The sequence below is a fragment of the Strigops habroptila genome, chromosome 1 (genome assembly GCF_004027225.2).
Source record: "Strigops habroptila isolate Jane chromosome 1, bStrHab1.2.pri, whole genome shotgun sequence".
NCBI lineage: Eukaryota > Metazoa > Chordata > Aves > Psittaciformes > Psittacidae > Strigops > Strigops habroptila.
In genome coordinates, this window is record NC_044277.2 from 113,919,165 (window position 1) to 113,941,011 (window position 21,847).

At 36.9% G+C, this 21,847-nt stretch overlaps 1 protein-coding gene across 2 annotated transcripts in view; it reads left to right on the plus strand.

Annotated features, from left to right (window-relative positions):
- MPP7 (membrane palmitoylated protein 7) overlaps positions 1–21,847 on the plus strand; it is a 151,962-nt gene that overhangs the window by 104,070 nt on the left and 26,045 nt on the right. For both annotated transcript variants that reach the window (XM_030504945.1, XM_030504954.1), the window contains 6 exons: positions 230–361; positions 8,574–8,655; positions 9,576–9,661; positions 11,516–11,590; positions 12,187–12,383; positions 12,910–12,974. In XM_030504945.1, coding sequence (XP_030360805.1) covers positions 230–361; positions 8,574–8,655; positions 9,576–9,661; positions 11,516–11,590; positions 12,187–12,383; positions 12,910–12,974 — 637 coding nt within the window. The remainder of the gene's footprint in view (positions 1–229; positions 362–8,573; positions 8,656–9,575; positions 9,662–11,515; positions 11,591–12,186; positions 12,384–12,909; positions 12,975–21,847) is intronic.

The following is a 21,847-nucleotide window of genomic DNA, read 5'->3' on the forward strand; positions in this document are numbered from 1 at the left end:
GTGTGTGAATACAGTGTTCTGTATCCACAATTTACTAGATGCGTACATTGTGTATATGAAAACATACTTCATAGAGTTGTTTCATCAATTCGACGTGTTAAAATCGTATATAAGAATTATATTCAATCTACATGCGTCATTCTAGTAGAGTCTATAAATAATATCCTCTGCTTTGTTTTTCATAAACTTTTCAGAAGTCAAATAATATACTGTCTGTTAATGTTTCCAGGCGTTGCTCTCTGTACATGATACTGTTGCTCAGAAGAACTACGATCCTGTCTTGCCCCCCATGCCTGATGATATTGATGAGGAAGAAGATTCAGTTAAAATAATCAGGCTGGTAAAAAACAGGGAACCATTGGTAAGTAACCGTCTTTTGTTTTGGGGTTTTGTGTTTGTGCACTGGGTGGGGAGTGTTCAGATAATAAACGGGAATGGGTGACATTAACTTGAAATGCGGACAGACAGACATTACGTGTGTTTGTTCATAACATTCAATAATACGCTTGTGACTTCCATTCGCAGTCTTTATTAGTAAAGCACATGAAATGAATAATAAGGATTTGTTCATTCATGGTGTTTGAGCATTATATATGTGGGCCAGACTGAGCATTTATATCACTAATGTATTCATCTTTTATCTTGAATTCAAATCATGAACTTGTTTTAAAAGGAGACAGAGAGAATGAATCCCCAGAGAAATCTTGACCTTTGTTGTGAACTGTGCCTGTTAGCATTCATGTAAAAAAATGTGACCTTCCAATACACTGAAAAGAAAGCATAAAAACATATTTTAAAACACTTGAATTGAAATCTGGGCAAATTTAAGATGTCTGTTGTTGTACTTTGGATTATGAATACTAGAAAGTTAATATCTTCATGGGGATATCTGGAAAAATGAAAGGACTAAGCCTAGGTTGTGTTATAAGAATATGAAAATATTTTACTGATTTGGTTATTTTTATTTGCTGTAGAGTGGAAGTCATCTTGTATAAAATTCAACTATATTCTTTTTCTCCTGCAAACCAGTAAGAGCTTTGGTTTATGTTATACTGTGTATTCGTTTTAACAGATAGCAATCCTGAAAAAATTCGTGCAAAGTTACTTTGAGAAAGCTGTGGTTTTGTACTTGAAATGATAGTGGGAGAGCGATGCCTCTGTTAGACATACAGGGTAGTTCGTCCCACAGTAGATAACTTACTGTCACTTTTATTCTTGATGTGTTTCTGGCATCAGTAAAGAAGTAAGTTTTGGTATTAACTGACTGTAGGTGCCCATGGGCATAATTAAAAGTTTGGCCATATGGGAAGTTTTTACTTTGTTTTAACATATTAAACCTTTCTCTCCCCCTCTCCCCCCGCCCCAATATTTAAATCACAGCTTTAAGCTTTCCTCTTTTTCCTCAAAGAAATTCTTTGAGGGAGAAAACAAACTTGCTTTAGGATACTCAGAAAGAATATTAATTCTGAAAAGTGTGAAAAAATTTGAACATGTAGTATGAAATGAATTCTAACCAAGCAGCTTATTTTTAGTGTTAATGAAAAGACTTTTGATTTTTTTCTTACATTTGTCAGGAAAATTTTCATAAAATCTTAATTTACATAGTTTCGTATTTCAAGCATTATTTGCTACTAAGATTTTTGTGAGTTAAATACTATATTACAAAATGGATTGTATAAATAGCAACTTTGGAAACAAAACTGAGGGAAAACTTATATGAGATACATATAAGTTTTTCAGATTTTAAGCCCTTTTAAAGGGGCAATTAGGGTTGCCTAAGCCAAAGGTTATCCTTTGGCTTGTTCCTCAAATTCCAGTCTTACCCATTTACTCCACTGGGATACTGAGCTCTTCCAGTTACCAGTGTGTCTGTTGTGGTTTAACCCAGCTGGCATCTCTGCCCCACACAGCTGATCCTTGCTCACTTTCCCCAGTGGGATGGAGAGGAATCAGAAGGATGAAAGTGAGAAAACTTGTGCGTTGAGATAAGGAGAGTTTAATAGGTAAAACAAAAGCTGTTTGTGCAAGCAAAGGAATCCATTCACCACTTCCCATGGGCAGGCCATCTCCAGGAAAGCAGGGCTCCGTCACGCGTAATGGTTACCTGGGAAGACAAACACTATCACTCCAAACATCCCCCCCTTCCTTCTTCCCTCAGCTTTGCATGCTGACCATAATAACGTTGTGGTATGGGGATATTTCTTGGGTCAGGTGGGATCAGCTGTCCTGGCTGTGTCCCTCACAGCCTCCTGTGTACCCCTAGCCACTTGCTGGTGCGGTGGTGTGAGGGGCAGACAAGGCCTTGACCCTGTGTTAGCACTGCTCAGCAACAGCTAAATCATCCCTGTGTTCTCAACATGGTATTCAGCACAAATCCAAAACATAGCCCCATATCAGCCACCATGAAGAAAATTAACTCTATCCCAGCCAAATCCAGCACAATCTCTTAAAAGGTGCATCCACACTTAGCACAGCTCTTGTGTTACCGCTAAGGCGGTAACAGAGAGGGTTTTATTTAGAACTTTCTTTTACTAGACAGGATGACAGCCATGGAAAACATAAAAAATGTGAGAGAACTCAGTTCTATGGTTTTAAGACTGCTTAGTTTATTCACCAAGGCAAAACCAACCTTATAATGGAATCTGTAATAGACCTATTCTAGGAAAAGGCAAAGGGCGGGAGCTAATTGCAGCCTACAACTACTTAGGAGTGAGGAGCTCACAAGGACAGTAGAATCAAACTTTTCTCAGCAGTGGAACATGCTAAAGCACAGGGCAATGGCCACAGGTTGCAGCCCTGGGAAGTTTAGACTGGAAATTAACAGAAGTATTTCATTAATGTGTAGTGTCATCCTCCTCTTCCATAACCCACCCATAATCCATTTTAACATTATTAACATCAAACATTAATTTCTTTGCAGCAGCTTTATAGTGACTTATTATGACACCATCACCCCAATACATAACAAACATATTAGTCATTTTTTTGTCTTCCCTAGATTTTTTTTGTCCGTTAGGTAGGGGTGAGAATAAACACGGATAGTAATTTAGATAAGGTCTTACCAAAATATGGCACGACAGAATAAATAAAGACAGGTTTATACTACGTATATTAGATCTACTGCATTTATGCTTCATCAAGTTAGTTTACCAAAGAAAATATATGCCATGATATATGTTTACTAAACTATTTAAAATTTCATTTTCTATTTATTTGCATGTCTTTTTAGTGGCTTATCCTTCAGAGCTTGTTCCAAACTCTTGGATATTCTTGGTACAGATCAAAGAGTCTTTGCTTGTTCGGTTTATGTATTCACTATTCTCCTGTCAAAAAGTCTGACTTCCACCTGCATCATTATATCAGAATTCTTGCTACTGAGTTTGAGATTGAGGTACCTTACAATATTTTTACTGGGATAGAGATTGTCTGGTTTCTTGACTTGAAGATACAGAGCTCTTAGAACTTTTCGTTCACCTCAAATAGATTATCATTCTCTATTTGTACACAAACAGTACAGATTGTTTTTCTGCAAAGCAGTAAGCTTTACATCAATTTCATGCCCTGGGCTTTCTTGAATTGGATATCTCCTTTGGATGACTTTCAACGGTAGTCTCTGTGAAGCAAATGAGGCACTCTCTTAACTTCTTTGGAATGTATCTAGTGACCATTTTTATATAAAACTCCACCACATTTCCTCTTGTACTTGTTCGTGCTTTTCCCCAAGTTAAGCTTGAATTCCCAGGAGTAATCATCTGAAAAGAGAGGAAAACACACATGGTTTGTAGGAGGGCCTTCTGTTTGCCAGATTCTATCAGTTCAGAAGTCAGTGCTGAACTTTCATCCAGTTTTTTGGAAGAGATGATTTAACTTTTTGCTAATCCTTTTACAGTTGTGTTGTTTGTTTGTTTGTTTTTGTTTTTCCTAAATGGTGTATTAGTAAATGCCATTCTAGCAGTGTCTTGCTCAAGCGAGGTGAAATTGTGTTAGGAAGTTTATCTGAACGAAGTAATTTAGAACATCTCTGAACCTTACGTAAAAAGAAACATCTCTTTTCAGAGACTGTCCAAAATTCATTTGGCTATAATATGGCCTTTTATCAGATAGGTTGAAGAGTTTTTACTTTTGCCTGCCTCTTCAGAGCTTTTTCAGCCACTGCCATGTCCCTGGTTAGCACTCATGACATCCGAGATCTACAGCCACACTACCAGGAGTTCAGTTCTTGGTCTTTCACTACTCCTGGCTCCCAAATGATATTCCAGGTTTTTTACAGCTGTCATGCAGTTACTCTGATTAGGATGCTTCTTCATGTTAAGATGGCTGTTTCTCTATCACATAGATTCATTCCACATAAATCTAGCCATTTGAAAACTCATCTCTATGCTGTGTCTATAGTCAACAGAAAAATAGGCAAATCCAGAGAATAAACCATGCCATCTATTTAAGAAGCCTGCCTGAATGAAAAGATTATTCATTCTCTGGAGTTGCCTAATTTTTTTTTTCATTAACTATAGGAGGAGCCTAGACGCCTAGCTTGAACTAGATACCTGATTTCCGTAGCTGAACTTGGGTGAAATGAATTGTGGTGTTTTGAAAGTACCGTTTGCATGGTTTGTTTGTGCAGATTCTACAGCTCTTCCTTGCCTCTCACTCTGAGTCCCCTTAGCTTGGTTCTTACTAGTGAATGAACACAACTGTTTTATAGGTGGGATTAATTTGAGTGTAGGGATAGCTTTAGTGTGTATAGTCTACATGTAAATGGCATAAACTTTTAAATAACTCCTCACTATAATTGAAGTAATTATAGTTACTTACCTGAAGTTTACCTTACGATGGTAAATGTATTTGCATTTTCAATACAGCATGAAATAAGGCTTATTGAAGTATTTATTTCCATTCAACATCTGCATGTGCTTTTATTTAACAGAAAGGTATGCAAAAACCTGTTTGCAAAAAAACATATTACTGGTGTTTCCAACTCTCTTATTAGTAATTTATTTTACAGGCCAGTCTTTCTTTCTTTAAATATAAAGGCTTATAATGTTTAGATTCTGGAACCAGCAGATAAATGGATGAACTAATAAAGCTCATGTCTGCGAAACCCTAAGTGATGCTCACCAATCAGTATTACTACATGAAAAATGGAAAAAAACAACCAGCACCTCTAACAAACAAACAAAAAATCCCCAAACAACAAAAAAATCCCCAAACCAACAACCCAAACCCTATTGAAAGAGCGTTACTGAAGGAGCTTGTATTATTTTTAGTGCTTTTGCATGGTATACCTTTAAACGTTTTCTCGGTCTGACCACCATATGGCTCTCAAACTCCTTATTTTTCCCTTTAAAAGTATTTTAAACTGAGCTATGCTATTACATCTGTGTATGTCTCATTTAGGGTAACTTACATTTTGGCTCGCAACACTGAAAATATTTTCCAGCTCTCAAAGTCCAGTCTAACCTTCTTCCATTTTTAAAGCTCTCAATGAGGAGCTGCACTGCACATGTAACTGAAAGTACTGGAGCTGAACATCTCATAAGGAGAAATTCTTGCCAGATTATATATACCTCATAGTTTAAGCAGGGCTGGCAGCAGTACAAGAGAAGCTGCTTTTTCAGAAAATCAACTCTTCAGGTTTTCAAAAAGAAATCCACTTGTGCTTGATGATTTCTTTTTAAGTGTTCTAAATTAGAAGGGAAGAGGAATTTAAGGAACCCCCTTTTTTCTTTATGTACTATAGGTGCAACAAAAATACACAAACTCAAATATTGCTTTTCATGGGCTTGCCCATCCACTTGCAGTTTGCCACAGAGGAGTTATTGACAGTGAGCTAACTTGGGTTAAAGAATTTCCCTGTAAATTCAAACCTGATTTTGTGCTTTGTTTGAAAATTCCAATTGACCTGTTGTCTTTACTGGAGCATCTTTCAAATTGGCTAATCTGTGCTAGGAAAATTAATTTTGTGCCAGTAGTGATAATCACAAAGAGCGTGAGGTGACTGTTCCACTTGGACAAGAGGTGTCTTGTTACTTCCAGATGCTGTCTGTGTCAATTCTGTGATCTTAAATTGCACACCAGTTTTTTTTCTAGGGTCTGTCTAAAAACAAGGTGTAGTGACGTGAAGTACCCATTTTCAGGCATCATTGCTGGGCTGGGGTTAGCTGAGTGATCGCAGTGGAAGGCTCGGTCATCACTTGGTTTTTGCATTCGGTGGCATTTAACAGCATTGACTTCTAGGTAAAAGGCATAAAGCCCTTCTGTTCAAGGCTCTTTTCACTTGATTAATTAGGAGAGCCTCTGTTTTATGTGGACAATGTAGTGGAAACGTCCTGTATTTCTATTTAGCTCTAGCATCCTAATGCTGCTTTTTTAATTTTTGATGGATATATTCAGAAAAAAGACACTTTGTACTTTCAGCCAGATGTAACTTTCCAGGTATTAGTAATAAACTTCAAGTTAATAGCTGTTGCTGCAAGGTCAGAACTTAATACCGAGATATAGGCTAGAGGGGTTAATGCTTTGTTTAATGTATTCCTAATGGTATGCAATTCTTTTTGCACAGAAGCCTAATCATGAGTTTTTAAAGTGAGATTAGCTGTAGCTAAATCTTTATCTTTTTGAAACTCTCAACTCATTTAAAACTGTAGTACAAGCAAATGCTTACTGTTATAATTACATGATAAAGAATACATAAGAATAAGGCTGGCAAATTTCAGAATTACTTTGCTTATGGGTAGAATTTGAAACTTATAAATTTAAGATGTATAGTAAAATGCACAAACACCGCATATCAGTTTTGCTGTGCAGTGCTGGCTACTGTTAAAGTTTCATCCAACAAGGCTATTGTGTGGTGACTGTTTTAAATTTTTGCATTTATTTGCAATACATGCAGCTTGCATATAAGCCTCCATGAATTAATCTCCCATTTTTTGTCTTCATGTCTTGTATTTTCCATCTTAGAGGTAGAAGGAAAGGGGTAGAAGTTTATTTACAGTCAGTAAAATTGTTAACTAGTAAAATGTCACTCCTGTTATTCATTGATAGATATTTCAGCTTTTTATGTTCATGAAACACTTAACAAATGAAGTAGTGATAACCATGATGCTCATGTTTAATCTAAACAAATATAGGAAAGTAGCTATAAAAGCAATTTAATTATTCAAGGAACTTTGTAAAGTACTTATATACCTTACTTCAAGCACAACACTTCTCTGATGGAAGGAAATTCTAACCAGTGATGGCATAATGCACATAGCACTGTCTTGTACTCAGAGGTGAAGTACTACTCTTCATTCACTAATCACAAATACGGAAATGTTCAGAAAATTGACTTAGCTGGCAGAATCCTAAACATCTCTGTTGAATCGCACAGTTAGAGCTATCACAGGTAACTTAATGACATTTACATGGCAAAGTAATCATGTGCAGGTAAAAAGCAGTTGGCCAGGGGATGCTTTTTATATGTTGTTATTTAAAAATTCTGGATATAACCTTTTTGGAGGTGATTATACAGTAAGACTTATCTAGCTCAAGTCCCCTTCATTATTCTGTGAATTCTGTCTTCCAGACCAGGGCCAGCATTTTCCCCCTCACTCCTTCCTGGCTGCCTGACTAGGATTGGCATCACAGCATAGGCAGCGGATTCGTGACTCCGCATCCTTTTCCCGTCTCACTTGTCACTGCTGCTGCCTGCTGTTTCCCCATCACCTTGTGCCTCTTTTCAGTGCACCCTCGCAGTTCTAGTTACAAAGGCATTTTTCTCATCCAGACAGCTGTTAGCTGGAAATTTAATGACATGATGTCATTTTACCTAAATGCTTTGCGCTGTGTTTGTGTAACGTATGAAAACAGTCATGACTAACTCAGGAAATGTTCCCCTCCTCTGCATTTCTGTCCTGTGGCTATTCCGGGTGAGCTGCAACTTGCAGGGACATTTCTCACATTCATGTTTATTGGTAACACTGTAAAGCAAAATGATGATCAGTGGGTACATAGGCAGTTCTAAGCATAAAATGCAACAATTACAAACATGTATAAACTTTTTGTGCCCGTAGTATGTAACATGGCCTGTTTTAACATAGGAACAGCGATTTATCAATTTTCAGCAGTAGTTTAATACAGTTTTAGCAACATGTAAACTACACTGCAGTTAACATGAAGTTGAAAAGTAAACTTTTTCTATTATTTGTCCTTTTTTAAAAAAGCTGTGTACATACAGAATGCATGAGGCCAGGCTGGATGGGGCAACCTGGTCTAGTGGAAGGTGTCCCTGCCCGTGGCAGGGGGCTGGAATTAGATGAGCTTTAAGGTCCCTTCCAACCCAAACCATTCTGTGATTCTATAAGCTACTTCTGAATGGAAAAAAAGTCACATTATAAGAGGATGGTAATAGAGCAACATATTTTGTATGTTCTTTTCATAAGCAAGTATAATTTCTGGCTTATTCACATATCAATATAATGTCAGCTTTTTGCAGTTTTGCATATCAAATGTTTTTTAGTGCAGTGAATGAAAATTATGGTGAGATTAACGAAATAACTGTTGTTGTTTGTTTGTTTGTTTGTTTTTTACCCAAGGGAGCTACTATTAAAAGGGATGAACATACTGGTGCAATTGTGGTGGCCAGGATAATGCGTGGAGGAGCTGCAGATAGGAGTGGTAAGGTGTTGCTGCTTGGCACTAGTCATTCAAGTTCTAGAACTTGAACAAGATGAGCTAAAATGGCATATGTTGTAGAAATGAAATACAGAAGTATCACAAACAAAAATACTTGGGGTCTGGACAGTTTTCCAAAGTGATCTTTCAATACTGGTGAAAGTATTCTAAATTTTTCCCCCAATTCAGTAGCAACAAGGTATCTTTCAGTTAGCAGCTACAGGGGTATTTTTTAGGTATGTTTCCACTTGAACACATCCACTTAGAAATTATGGTATATGCCAAGATTACAACTTGCTGGTGGAGGAACTCAGGATGGTTGTATTGTTTTCTATTTGGACATCCATTTGGAGTTTCAGCTGGTAATTCTCAAAATACTAGCACATCCTTGACTGCCATTGTTTAGTTTGGGATGCTCAAAGTCTGCAAGAACTCAAGCAAATGGTCCTGGATTATACTGCAAAGTGCTTCTTTTCACTGAAGAGACTCTAGGGCAGCTGTGTTTCACACTTAGTGGGGTAATGGAGTAAGTCTAGATGTATATATTGCTAAATTTGCAAATATTTGTGCCACAAATTAGCACTCACAGCCTCAGTGATCTTTGTGGTACTTGCAGCTGTGTAGCAATAAGAAAGTAGTATGAGTAGAAAAAGAATTGGCACAGACATTTTTCAAACATCTGCATAGAAGCCTGGAAAAGTCATAGAGAACTGGTGCTAATTTCAAGAGGAAGGAAGGGAGGTGAGTAAACCAACCATCTCAAACCTGTCTGTGAGGACAGTAGCTGTTGTTGTGTTCACCAGATATTCCTGCTTTTAAATTAGACCTTAGCGGATGAAGAAGGGAGAAAAAAGCTGGATGTTAATGGCATTTTTTGTATAATACATAGCTACACTTTACCAACTCCTCTTTGTCTTCTGTAGGTCTTATTCACGTTGGTGATGAATTGAGGGAAGTCAATGGGATTCCTGTGGATGATAAAAAACCTGAAGAAATAATACACATTTTGGTAAATACCGGAAGTTTTAAAATTAATTTAGGGGAGTCAAGAAAAAGTAATTACAGTTACGATTTCTGTTGTATTTCTTAGAAAAAAAGTATATTCTACAATAATGCCTTTTCTTTCAGTGCCATCATTTACAAATCTCTATTTCCTTACTCTTAAAGAATGATTTTCTGCACATTACATATATATGCAATTACAGATTACTTGTATAGAGTTAGTGATGATAATATGGCTATAAATGTGTTGCAGAATGTTGCAGACCTCAGTGTATAATCTACAGTTTTTAAGGCACACGATCTGTTGAATTAAAACTGTTTTAAATTTATTCATTAATAATGCGTTAACTCCATGAGAAAATTAATTCATAATACATGTACTTAATAGACTGTATAACTGGTATATTAAGATTATATTTTATATAGATTTGCAGTATATAGCCATATATATGATTATATTTGCACTCCTCTGAACTACACAATCTCTAAAGCCAACCTAATTACTCACTTATGGAGCACTATTGCAAATTAAGTAATTTAGACTTTTTCAGAAATATTTAATTATTTTACAGCAAAGAAACCAATGAGGGTCATGACAGCTCTTTATATTGATGGTGTAGGAATTTCTACATACATAAATACCTTGCTGTCCTTCTGAATTGAGTGGCTGTCTCACAGTTTTGGTTCATTAACCAAGATGATTCATTTCAAGTTTTAGTCTGCTGATATTTATACTTGCTTTATGGTTTTGCATTCCCTATAGAAACATATTTCCCTGCAAAAATTAATATTTAAAAATCTCTAGAAACACAATAGCACTAGGAAAAGGTGTGAACAATTTCCCCATTTACCTCGAGGTACAATATAAACATCAAACACTAGTTAGAGCTTGTTTCAAAAGTAACAGAATTATTGATTCCAGTCCTACAGCTGGTGAAATAAGAACTTGGCTGCTGCTTGTCAAACAGTGAGCTCTTGGATCGCAGACATGCCGGCAGAAGTATGTCTCGCTTGGTAGTGGACGGGCCTGTTTCCATTTTGCTTAAATCGTTGGCTGGCTGTTGCACTCTGCTAGTTTTATGAAACTTGTCGGCTGCATGCAATAGTAGCAGAGGCTCCAGCTGATTAGCACTTCCTTCAATAGCAAAATGTCACCGAGGCAGTGGGAATATATTGTGGTTAATAAGTAAAATGCAGCCAGACACATTTTAAGTGGGATATAAGGAAAGATGAATGGATGAGGTGGTTGATAATGGCTAACTTGTTTTAAGATTTATAATGGAGGGGTTTTTTTCCATTTAGTACACGTAGTCTATTCAAATATGTTTTTCTTTTCTGTTTCTTGAAGTTGCCAAAAGAATAAATCCCCCCCAATAGCTCTGTATGATAAATATGGCACAAGCCTGTTTGACTGTTTCTTTTCTTTTTTTTCTTTTTTCCTTTTTTTCCTTTTTTTTTTTTTTTTTTTTTTTTGATAAATGAAATGTTAGTTGGATTTTTCCAGGGATGTCCAAACTGTGCCAGGAGTCCAGCAGTTCCTTCTAATATGCACACATTTTAGCTGTAGCATTTGCTCCTGCTTTCAGTGCAGAAGTGAGACCTCTGAAACTGCAGGTTTTAACAGTCCTTCTCTGCCCACCAGTGAAGTAAATAAAATGGAGCATTTCAAGTGAATGTTTTAATCTTTGCAATGCGAAGTTTGGTATGGTGAAGCTGTCAAACTCCACAGATCCTGCTTGGGAGAGGATAGATTCATTGTATTTGAGTATTTCTAAATAGATTTGCATTTCTTTTCCTTTTAATATTTATTTGAAATATACAGCTTTATTCTCAGTGTATTTTCTTTTCAAACATTCACCAGGCTCAGTCTCAAGGAGCAATTACATTTAAAATCATACCTAGTGTGAAGGAAGAAATGCCAGTGAAGGAAGGCAAGGTAGGCGAGACTGTTTCAGAAGCTATTGCAGTAACTGTTTGCTGACGATTGATATTGTTTGCTTGGATGACAGAACCAAGAATGTGATTTATTCCTCTGGATTCAATTTTTCTAATGTGACAATGTGTAGCGCACTGTACACTTCAGTATTCATGTGCTAGATTTACACGTGGGTGTAACATGGTTCTTAAGCCCTAACTCTACAGCTGTAAAGTTGACATAGGTAATCTTCTGTTGTCTGAGAGGACTGCTTCCAAGTACTCCTTTTCTTCCATCCTAAACTTGGTAGAAGACACTTGACAGCACCCTGGTTCAAAAGTATCTTCTCTTCTCTTCCCCATATGGGCACACAACTCACCTCTATAGATCTGTTTGCCTTGGATCGTAGAGCCTTTACTACATTGGGCTTGTGGGTGCAGAAGCAATGAATTTAACATTCACATATGAACTTCTAATGTTAGATGTCTATAAGGATGTTTTACAGCAGTTAATGTTTATTGCATTACATTATTTAATTCAGTGGTTTTGAACAGTAAAAGTAAAATTGGATTACATTTAATATTTTGATTCTAAGGATAAAACACTATTTGTTTCAGATGTTTATCAGAGCTCTGTTTGACTACGATCCTAATGAGGATAAAGCAATTCCTTGTAAAGAAGCTGGACTTGCTTTCAGAAAAGGAGATATCCTTCAGATCATGAGCCAGGATGATGCAACCTGGTGGCAGGCCAAACACGAAGGTGATGCCAATCCCAGAGCAGGCTTGATCCCTTCAAAGCATTTCCAGGAGAGGTGAGCTACTGAGAAACATAGTTTCATTATTTTTTGTAGTAAGAGAAGACAATTCTTTGCCGAGTTGTTAAGTTAGCATAGTTGTCATATGTAATGCTCATAGATTACAGGGGTATGAGCAACCTGCATTTGCAACAAGACAGCTGAACTTGGAAACCTGTTGCTGAAATACTTTGGATTTCCTTATTTGTCTGGCTAGAATTAATAATGACAAAACCTGATAGGATAACGCTGATCCAGGTTGAAAGAAAAAACATATGGAAAATAGCACATCAGTATCTGTATTCACACTGATGCACTATGCAGGAATAGGAACTGAAGCAGGTTTTGGAGAGCTTACAAAAATTTGAGGCTGAAGATTAAATTTTTTTAGATTGTCAATAGATTGCATTGTTTTAAGTTAATGTCTTATAAAATCTTCTGGATATTTTGCAATAGTCTCATGATGTTAAGTGTTTATTAATCCCAAACTTGCTGTGAAAACTGAGGAGTTTGTGTCTTTCCCCTACCACCTCCCATTTCATAGGAGATTTGCACTAAGAAGACCAGAAGTGCAGATTCAGCCACTGAAAATTTCCAACAGAAAATCATGTAAGTCTGTTAACCTGGACTAGAAATCATACTCCAGATATCTAACCTTATAAAATAGCAGTTTGTTTCAGCCCTGTGACTACAGGATGCATTGCTCCTGGGCACAATAGCTTCTTGAGTACATTGTATCAGTAGGAAAATAAATCTAAGAGCTGAAATTAAAAGCAGCTAACAATTTATCCCAACCCTCTGACTTAGTATTGAACCACTGAGCCCAATTAGTGTTTTGATATATAATATTTCAAAGACTGAAGAGTGTTCTTTCCCTGCTGAAATAGTACAGAATTGGCTCAACAGATTTTATAATTTGGACTGCATCAATACAGTGAAATTTATATTGAGAGTGAGATAAAAGGTTGGATAATCTCCCTTTCTCTCCCCTGTATAGTTGGTAATTTTTTGCATCCTGTGAAGCAGCACAAATTTTTAAAAGTCAGGACATTCCATTCTTTGACAGGCTTTCACAGAACCAGTTTTTACTGTTTTTTAAACAAATCCATTCTTAACAGTCTCTGCTTTTAAATACAGTAGTTACACAATGGAAGAAAAATAAGCTCTAAGAAAGCGCATACATCGAAACAAATATTTTCTTTCCACTGGAATTTACATCAACATCTGTTTTAAGTATCATTGCATATTTTACTTGACCTGTTATTTCTTTCAGTTGTACAGACTCATAACAAAGTGAGTAAAATGTAAGAAACTACCACGCTTCAGTATGTTCTAAATCTTAAATACAAACATGTTTGTGAGTTCAACTAGAAATATTCAGAAAGTGATCTAAAATTTCCAGCCATTTTTCATTCCTTAACATTAAAACAAAAAGTATGGATACTATGGCAAACAGTGGATGCTGGCACACTAAGTGCAAAACTAAATGCTTTTAACTTTAAAACTTCTCACCGATGTTTCTATTGCAATTTTCCTAACTCCTTGCTATGGCTTTTGTGTTCTAAAGTTCTTCAGTTACTGTTAGTTTTCTAATAATTTGCATTTTCTATCTTTCATGCCATTTCACTATTTGATTGTGTGCCCTAATGCTATTGTTAACTCCAAAGCCCTTGATAAGCTTTGTAATTACAGTAACAGACTACGTGATTGCACTGTAGCTTTTCGAATTTACATAGGTCTTAGAAACAAAGAGGAGCTTCTACAGCTTGCAGTAAATCTGTTGTTTTTCTAGGTTCTAGGTCAAGTTGCTCTGCCCCAGTTTTGGAAAAGTGTCTGATCCCAGGGTATAGCTATTTCTCTCTGTCCACTGTTCTTGAATCTGGATAATACCCTCAACAAGAGCCTTCAATTAAGGTGGCACTGATGCTTTTGAAGAGGTAAATCAGCTGCTGCAGCAACACTGCATGATTCCTTTTCTAATAGACTGCATCTTTTTAGTGACCTTCAAGTGAAAGGTTTTACAAGATGCATCTCACCCTTCCAAATAGACAGCCTGGACTTGATTGGGAATTGCCAAAATTGCAATCCAAAGAAGACCCACAGTATGTCTGCTGTTGTTGTCTCTGCTGTTTCCACTAACATTGCCTTAATTGGCTTAAACAAGGGAGAAGAGTTCCTCTCTTCCTTCCCTTTCCTTTAAAACATGACAGGTCAGGCAGTAGGCCTATTATCCTTCTTTTTCAGACTTTGTTTAAACAAAGCAAGGTCCAGCTAAATATCATCTAGAAGGCAGTGGTGCTTCTTGAAGGAGGAAAGACTGCAGACTAATGGAGGCTTGTAATTTTTTCTTTTCACCATTTCTTAGGATAATCTGCTGCTATATTTGCCAGATTTCCGTGGGAAGAGGGGAAGTGGTGTTCTGAGTAGAGGTCCATCCCTTCTTTCAAAGACAAAATGCGTTTTTAGTGCTGGGAGGGAATTCAGATCCTTTATAGAGAAGGCATTTTAAGGACCAGAATTCAGCTGCAGAAAAACTGTTGTGACTAGGATAGTGCTCGAGTTGCTCTCAGGAAAACCTTCCACTTGCTTGGCTTTTCCGGAAGATTCCATGTAAGCTGGGAAACTCCACACCCTTGTGATCTTTCTAAGGTTAGGCAGCTTTATCATGTTACCAAACATGTCAGGGAAGCTGTGGGATGTGGAGGCCCTGTCTGTATTTGTTCAAAGCAATCACCTTGCCAGAACCGGAAGATGCTGGAAAATCTAGTATTGCTCACCTGAGCAAAAAGCATATTGCCAGCATTGGAAACATGTAAGGAAGGTGACATAGAGAACAGAAATTTGAGAAGAACTTCTGGGTCTGATTTTTTTTTTTAACCCTTTTATGTATTCGGAGGTATGGCCCACTGATTATTGTCCCCTAAAGTTTTATTTAACAAGTTGCCATTTAAGGAGGTGGGAAATTGGTAATGCTTGATTTCATCTGATTCTTTTTTAATCCTGTATACTGGCCTTCAGCTTGATATAGGGTTCTCCAATGTTTAGAAAGGAATTGTGTGGGGAAACTGATGTTCTGCAGATCTTCCCAAACTAGCTGTATATTGAGAGATTGCTTGCTATTGCAGTTGATCCCATCCAATCTTATGACCCAAATTTCCTTAGCAGTTTGGAGGGCAAGGACAATTTGCCAGCTGATATTTTTATCGCTTCCCAAAGATGAAAACCTGTTGAATTCAGCAGAGCTGCTAATAAAAGTCCCTTTCCTGACAGGACTGGGAGTTGTACTAGGAAGCTTTCTTGCAACGGTAAGTAGCACTGCGTGTCGGCCTGCTCTGCTCAGCCAACTCAGTTCACAGATCTCACCTTTTGTAATGAGGAAGAAACCTCAGTACATGCCTTTGTTTTTAATAGGGAGAATCAAGGAGAGATATTCTATTTTCTTAGATACCCAGAAAATCTGAGTAAGCTCTGGTTTCTTAGGTGAGCTTTCAGGGTGATAGTGTCATTCTACTTGAAAATTAATCTAAAAATCAGTTAAAATCATATAACATATGAGAAGTACTCTGCAACTTCTGGTTTTTCCTCTCTTCTCAAGCCAGTTCTGGAACTGGGAAGGACTGTTGTATTTGTCTAGAGAAAAGCTCTCTGAAATATAGTCAATATCTGTATTTACAGAAACATCATCATCCATCTGTGATTTGCTTTGATAATTAAGTATATTTCAAAACCTACAAGGAGCTAGATCGGATTACTTTTGGGAAGCTATTTCCTATTTTGATTTTTTTACTCTTTTCAGCATAGCAATGCACGTTATTTAAAGTTGTTAATCTGTACACATATTTGTGTATCATAAATTTGGGAGTAAAGCAGGTTTTTTTGGTGGTGCTTGTATGCATTCACATATCAAGGAAAGAGGGCGGAGGTTACTTTCCACAGAACTTTTTCAGCAACAATTTGCATTGAAAAAAAAACAGAGAGCCAAACCAGTCAGTTTATAGTAGAAATGTCAATTCTTAGTTTCAGTTTAATAGCCAAGTCAACTGTTTCATCATGTCTATGTATAAAGTACAAGTAAATAGCTTAGCTTTGTGGAAGATACACATGCACCCCTCTCCCAGCAGTTAGTCCCAGCAGTTAGCAGTTAGTTTGAAAGGCAAAACAGAATCATTCTCACATTGCACCAGTCAAAGTGGAAAACCTTTAATATGTCATGTGTATACTGGAGGAGGAGGCAAAACAGTGTACACTCCTTACTGAAAGGTAAGTGAAAACACACATTTTCATCTGCAAATGGAGAAGGTGCATAGTTTGTTGGTATCTGGGAGTAAGGTCAAAGGAAATTGATAATATAGGTGTAGCCTATGCTGACAAGAGATGGTTTTACATTGAGAGGAAGACACTGAAAAAGTAGGAATAAAGAAAGGGAAAAGCAGGGAAGTGAAATTTTGTATTGAGGATGAAGAAAAGGAGAAAGTATTGCAACAAGGGCAATGGAAGAACAGATGGACGAAAGCTGTCCATCAACCCCATTAGGCAAAACTCACAGAGGAATTACTAGATTAATGCAATTAACAGTAGAACACAAGAGCATTACTATAGTTCAGTTGTTTCTTGATTCAGTTTAAATCAAACACTAACGTATTTGCTTTCACATTCACCCTTTCAAAAATTTAACAAAATTACTAATAGGAATTCTGACCTCTTTTGGTTTGCTCTTATTGGCAGAAAACCTCAGTAAATTCAACATTAATATATGATAATTTTTAAAAGCATGAGATAAGTGGCAGTTAGACGTGCTGACCTGCTGGTAAGATTAATGGTTTTACTTCCCAGGCTGTGGGTTAGTGTACAAATGATGGAGGGATTACAAACCTCTCAACCATTTTCAACATTTTTCTCAGTAATTAATGGGACTTTTCAGCAAATAGCAGCATTCTGCATTAATACTATGGGAAATTATAATGGGGAAAAATGCTAAGAAAAAGCAGCACAGAAAAGAAAATAGGAAAATGGAATGAAAGTAAAGGAACAGAGATGCATGAGATTCTGTGAGTAGACTAACCCTCTGTGTGCTGGGATGGTGAACGTGCAGTATACCTGCACCTGGGGTGAGAGGGAGCTCTGTGGGATGCAGGGGGAGGTACAGTACAGGTGTGTCTGGCTGCATGCAATAGGCTTTGGTATGTCTCGGCATGTGAGCCACTGCTGAATGCCAGCGCTGGAGAAACCTGCTCACCTGGTATTCCTCAATAATACTTAACAGCATTCCTGGCTTTAGGTCACCTTAGCTTGGGCACAACTTTGTAGCCAGAGTTGGCTCTGTGAGTTCTCCTGTCACTGCATCCTGGCTGACTACGAGCGACATGAGACTCAGTACAGGGAAGAATTAATTTGTTCAATAGCTCCCAGTATGTTAACTTGAATACAAAGACTACTCAGGCTCTGACTGTAATAGTCATTGCCAACAAACATGATCATTCTTGCATTTGTAGCTTACTTTAATTTGTAGATAAAACGGTGATCACCTGGTTTTTTGAGAGAAAAAGAAGTATATTTCTTTGAATAACAACCAAATGACTTACTCTTCTGCAGATGTTATAAACTACAATAATCAGCCAAGACATTATATTCCTTCAGCATAATTTTGCTTTCACAGTGGTTACTGCGTTTATTCTTATGTTATATATATGTTGTCTCTGGTATGAAAATTACTGGTAACTTTATATTTTATGCTAGCGTGGCCTGTAACTTCTGTTAACTTGTTCAGTGCATGAATATGTGTATACCCATACCCTGTGTGTATAGTTATATATAAATATGTATATATATGGAGCATATATGACAGAGCTGTTCAGAAATGTCTTTTCCATGAAAATACATTTATTCTGTATATTTAATGCTAAATGTAAATACTTACTGTGGCAAAGCCATCATCATATAGTTTTTCTAGGGCTTAAAATCCATTTTACTTTCAATTTTGATTTACCATATGTGATTGGCATTGCAAGAGCAAGAGGAAATATTTAACTGCAGCCAAATGGTGTTCATTCAAACAAGATGTAACCCAGTTTATCCATAGATGAGTGTCTTGTGAATTGTGGATCATGTTCTGCCAACAAAAGAATTTAAACAGGCGAAAAGAATGAATGCTTTGTACCACTTGTATTGGAAGACCAAACATTTAGGATAAATGTATAGGACACTTTTTCTTGTTAGAATTGCTGCACAATCTTAACTTTGCCTTTCTTCTCAGTATTTTTCTGTGTTCATATTTGAAACTTGATAGCCCACCTGCAGGCAGTTATGAGTAAAAACAAAAAGTAAGCGAGACCTATAGAGTTAAACTAGCACATTTCATCTTTGTTCAGAAGTCTTCTGTCCTTACAAATACTAACTTCCTGCTACCACAGAGAAATTAAGGAAACCTGAAGCTGGATGACATGTGAGTCAAGGTCACGAGACAGAAGTGGAAACGGATCTCATAAACTCTTGCTCTGTCCTTCACCGCAAGACTATCTTCATCTTCCAAGTTATCTTGGTAGAGATACTGTTATCTGATGATAAAAGGATTAAATTAGATCACCTTAAATTTCCTATAGTATGAACGTGTATCGTTCAATCTACAAAAATCTATAGGATGAAAACCTGCAAAACAGTATAAATGTCAATTGCTATGTGGGGCTGTTCACCACTAAAATATCAGGAGTTTTGAATATATTCACTGTAATGCAGATCGTTGTCACGATTTCTTGCTTACTAGAGCGAAATAGGATTTAAGGGATGATATAACTTGCTTGTGATAAAAAACTAGAACAGAGCTGCTGGATCTAATTTTAGACTGAGAAACATTTAAGTATGATTCTTTGATGGAAATTTTGTTGAAAAAAAGTCAGCAGAAGCTAAAAATTTTAATCTGGTGCTGGACTGTTCCAAAGAGTTGAAGAAGTTCCTGGAGTGGCACTGGTTTTGAGCTTCGTAAGTAATATAATTTAGGTGAAGCCCCCAAAACCAAATCTTAATATATTTCAGTTAAAATGCATACAAAAATAGAGTGTATGTGATACTGTTTTGTGGTGTTGTAGTTTAGCATATTTGCTACGCTGAAATCTTTCTAAAATGAATAAAAACACCTACTTCCTAACCTTCCTTTATGCTTGTGTTTCCTATTTCTTTTTTTCCCCACTTATATCTTGGTTCTGCTTTGTGGTTCTTTCATAAACCTGTACCATGACTATTTTCTTTGTAATTTCCTCTCCCTTCTTACAACACTACATTTAATTGATGGTATTTCTTCTTTTCTCAGTGATTTATTTGCTCCTTGTTGCCTTATGTTGGTTTTGGTTTTTCTTGTTTTCCCATCAAATTTCCTTTTCTTTAGTCTCTGTCCTCTTTTAGTCACTTAGTTTATCCTTCCAGATAAACACCTCTATTTCCTTTCTCACCCCAGTTTAGTGAAATTGTGTTGACCTGAGATCTATCCCAATTTTCCATGTCTCTAAATTTTGGAATTCAGGCATGTATCTAGATGTATATGCTGCATGCATGCACCTGCTTCAGACATACAGAACTGTATTAGTGGTGAATCACAGTACAAAGTTTCCTGGCAAATAACCTGTGGCTTTACCAGTGGCAGGCCTGGTAACATTCCTGGTAAAGTTCAAATTGGGAGCTATGTGTTGATGACTGTTTTGTAGCTGTGTTAAGTTATGAAGACCCACTAATTTCTCACTTCATTATAGACTGCAACCGTCATCCTTAGGAGTAGCCAAAGAAAGCCGAAAGCAGTATTAAGAAGGAAGATTTTTAGCGAAATACAAAAAGTTCAGAACTCCTTCACTTTATCTCAGTGTTAAACCTCAGCTTGTAGAAATTTTGGCTTGTGCTCTCTGGGATCAGCTGACTCACTTGGGAATCCTGACATCTTTGATTTATGGATAAGACCATTGCTTTTCCTAGCAGGGGTAGCCCAAGAGCTTGGATTCCCCTCAGCTGTTCTCAGTCCTCCTGCTGTAGCTTCACTATCTCCCATGCTTGCAGGTCTTTTTTGAAAGTCTGCCGTGGTCAGGGTAGAGTGAGTGTATACCTGTGTGTACACACAGACCTCTTCTTGTGCTGGTCCATTTTGTCCTGTCCAGTTTGTTTGTGCACACAGACCTCTTTTTCTCCAGGTCCTTTCATGTTCATAAATGAGTACTTGTCTTGTTTCCAATGATAAAATACAAACAATACTTCAAAATGCACCATCACTAGTTAAGTCAAAGAACTTTGTTGAATTCAAGAGACTTTTTAGATATAGTGATGTGAATTGAGCATTAGTGACTTGTTTTCAGGAGGTACATTGCAGCTTATTGATAGTGATAGAAATGAAAATATAGAAAAACTTTTCATACATATCAGGAAATGTAAAAGAGGTGTCTCAGCACAGAGAAGGAAAGAAATAGTACCTGGAAGCCAGCCTGCCATCCCAGGTCCAGCTTGAGGGCATCTGTCATTTCAAAAACTGGGAGCTTTTAAGATCAGGAGAAGAAAAGGGATCCAACACTTTTAGTCTCAACTCACAAAATTGTCGGCACTCTTTTAAGGCAGCAGATGTGTTCAACCAAGCAGTGCTCACCTTAAAGGACTTTCCAGCTTACTAAAACTGTATGGTCACCTTGAGCGTAGAAATAAACTTTAAATAAGATTCAGAGACATCTTCCAAATTAATATTTTAAAACATAAGTCCTCAAGAAAAAGATACCAAGAGATGATTCTGTATTTCTGACCCTGGCAGAAAAGACTCTTGTACCCACTTCATGCCATGAAATGGGAAAAGCTCTTTCATGTAGTGAAATAGGCAGGAGAGTTTTGACCTAGCCTTCGTTTGGTACATCACTTATGCATGAAAGATTGTAAAATATCTCTTGAATAATTTCTTCACATTCCAAGGAAAGACATGCATCATGGAAACTCCTTGAAATGTTTATATTTTAGGCATATTTATTCAGATTCCAAAGGAAATTTGAATAAGATATAGATTGTAAAATCCCTATATAAATCTAGACCTTAGTATATATCTTTGTGATCAAAAATTCATTATATTTATCTTGCTTTTCTTTAAAAGCCCAAAGATTATTGTAAAAATGTATGTTTTCCATTATCAAGCAGGCAGAAATTTATTGACTTACTATAGGTAAGCAGAAAATTTGAAGTAGATCTATTATAATAGGAAAGTGCCAGAGAAAAAATGACAGGAACTATAGACATTCAAAAAAATACAAAAAACCCTCTCCAAAGCCCAGCCCCAAGGGCAGTAGCAGCTGTTACTGTAAGTGCAGAAAAATACTGAGATCATGTTAACAGTAGAAATTTTAGGTTAAGACTGATTAAATGGAATTAACAAACTTTGCATTAATACCAAAAAGTCCTTCCATGACAACTGAGTAAAGTCATTGCTACTAAATAAATAGTGGAAGAATCTCATATAGGAAATTTAAAATGCA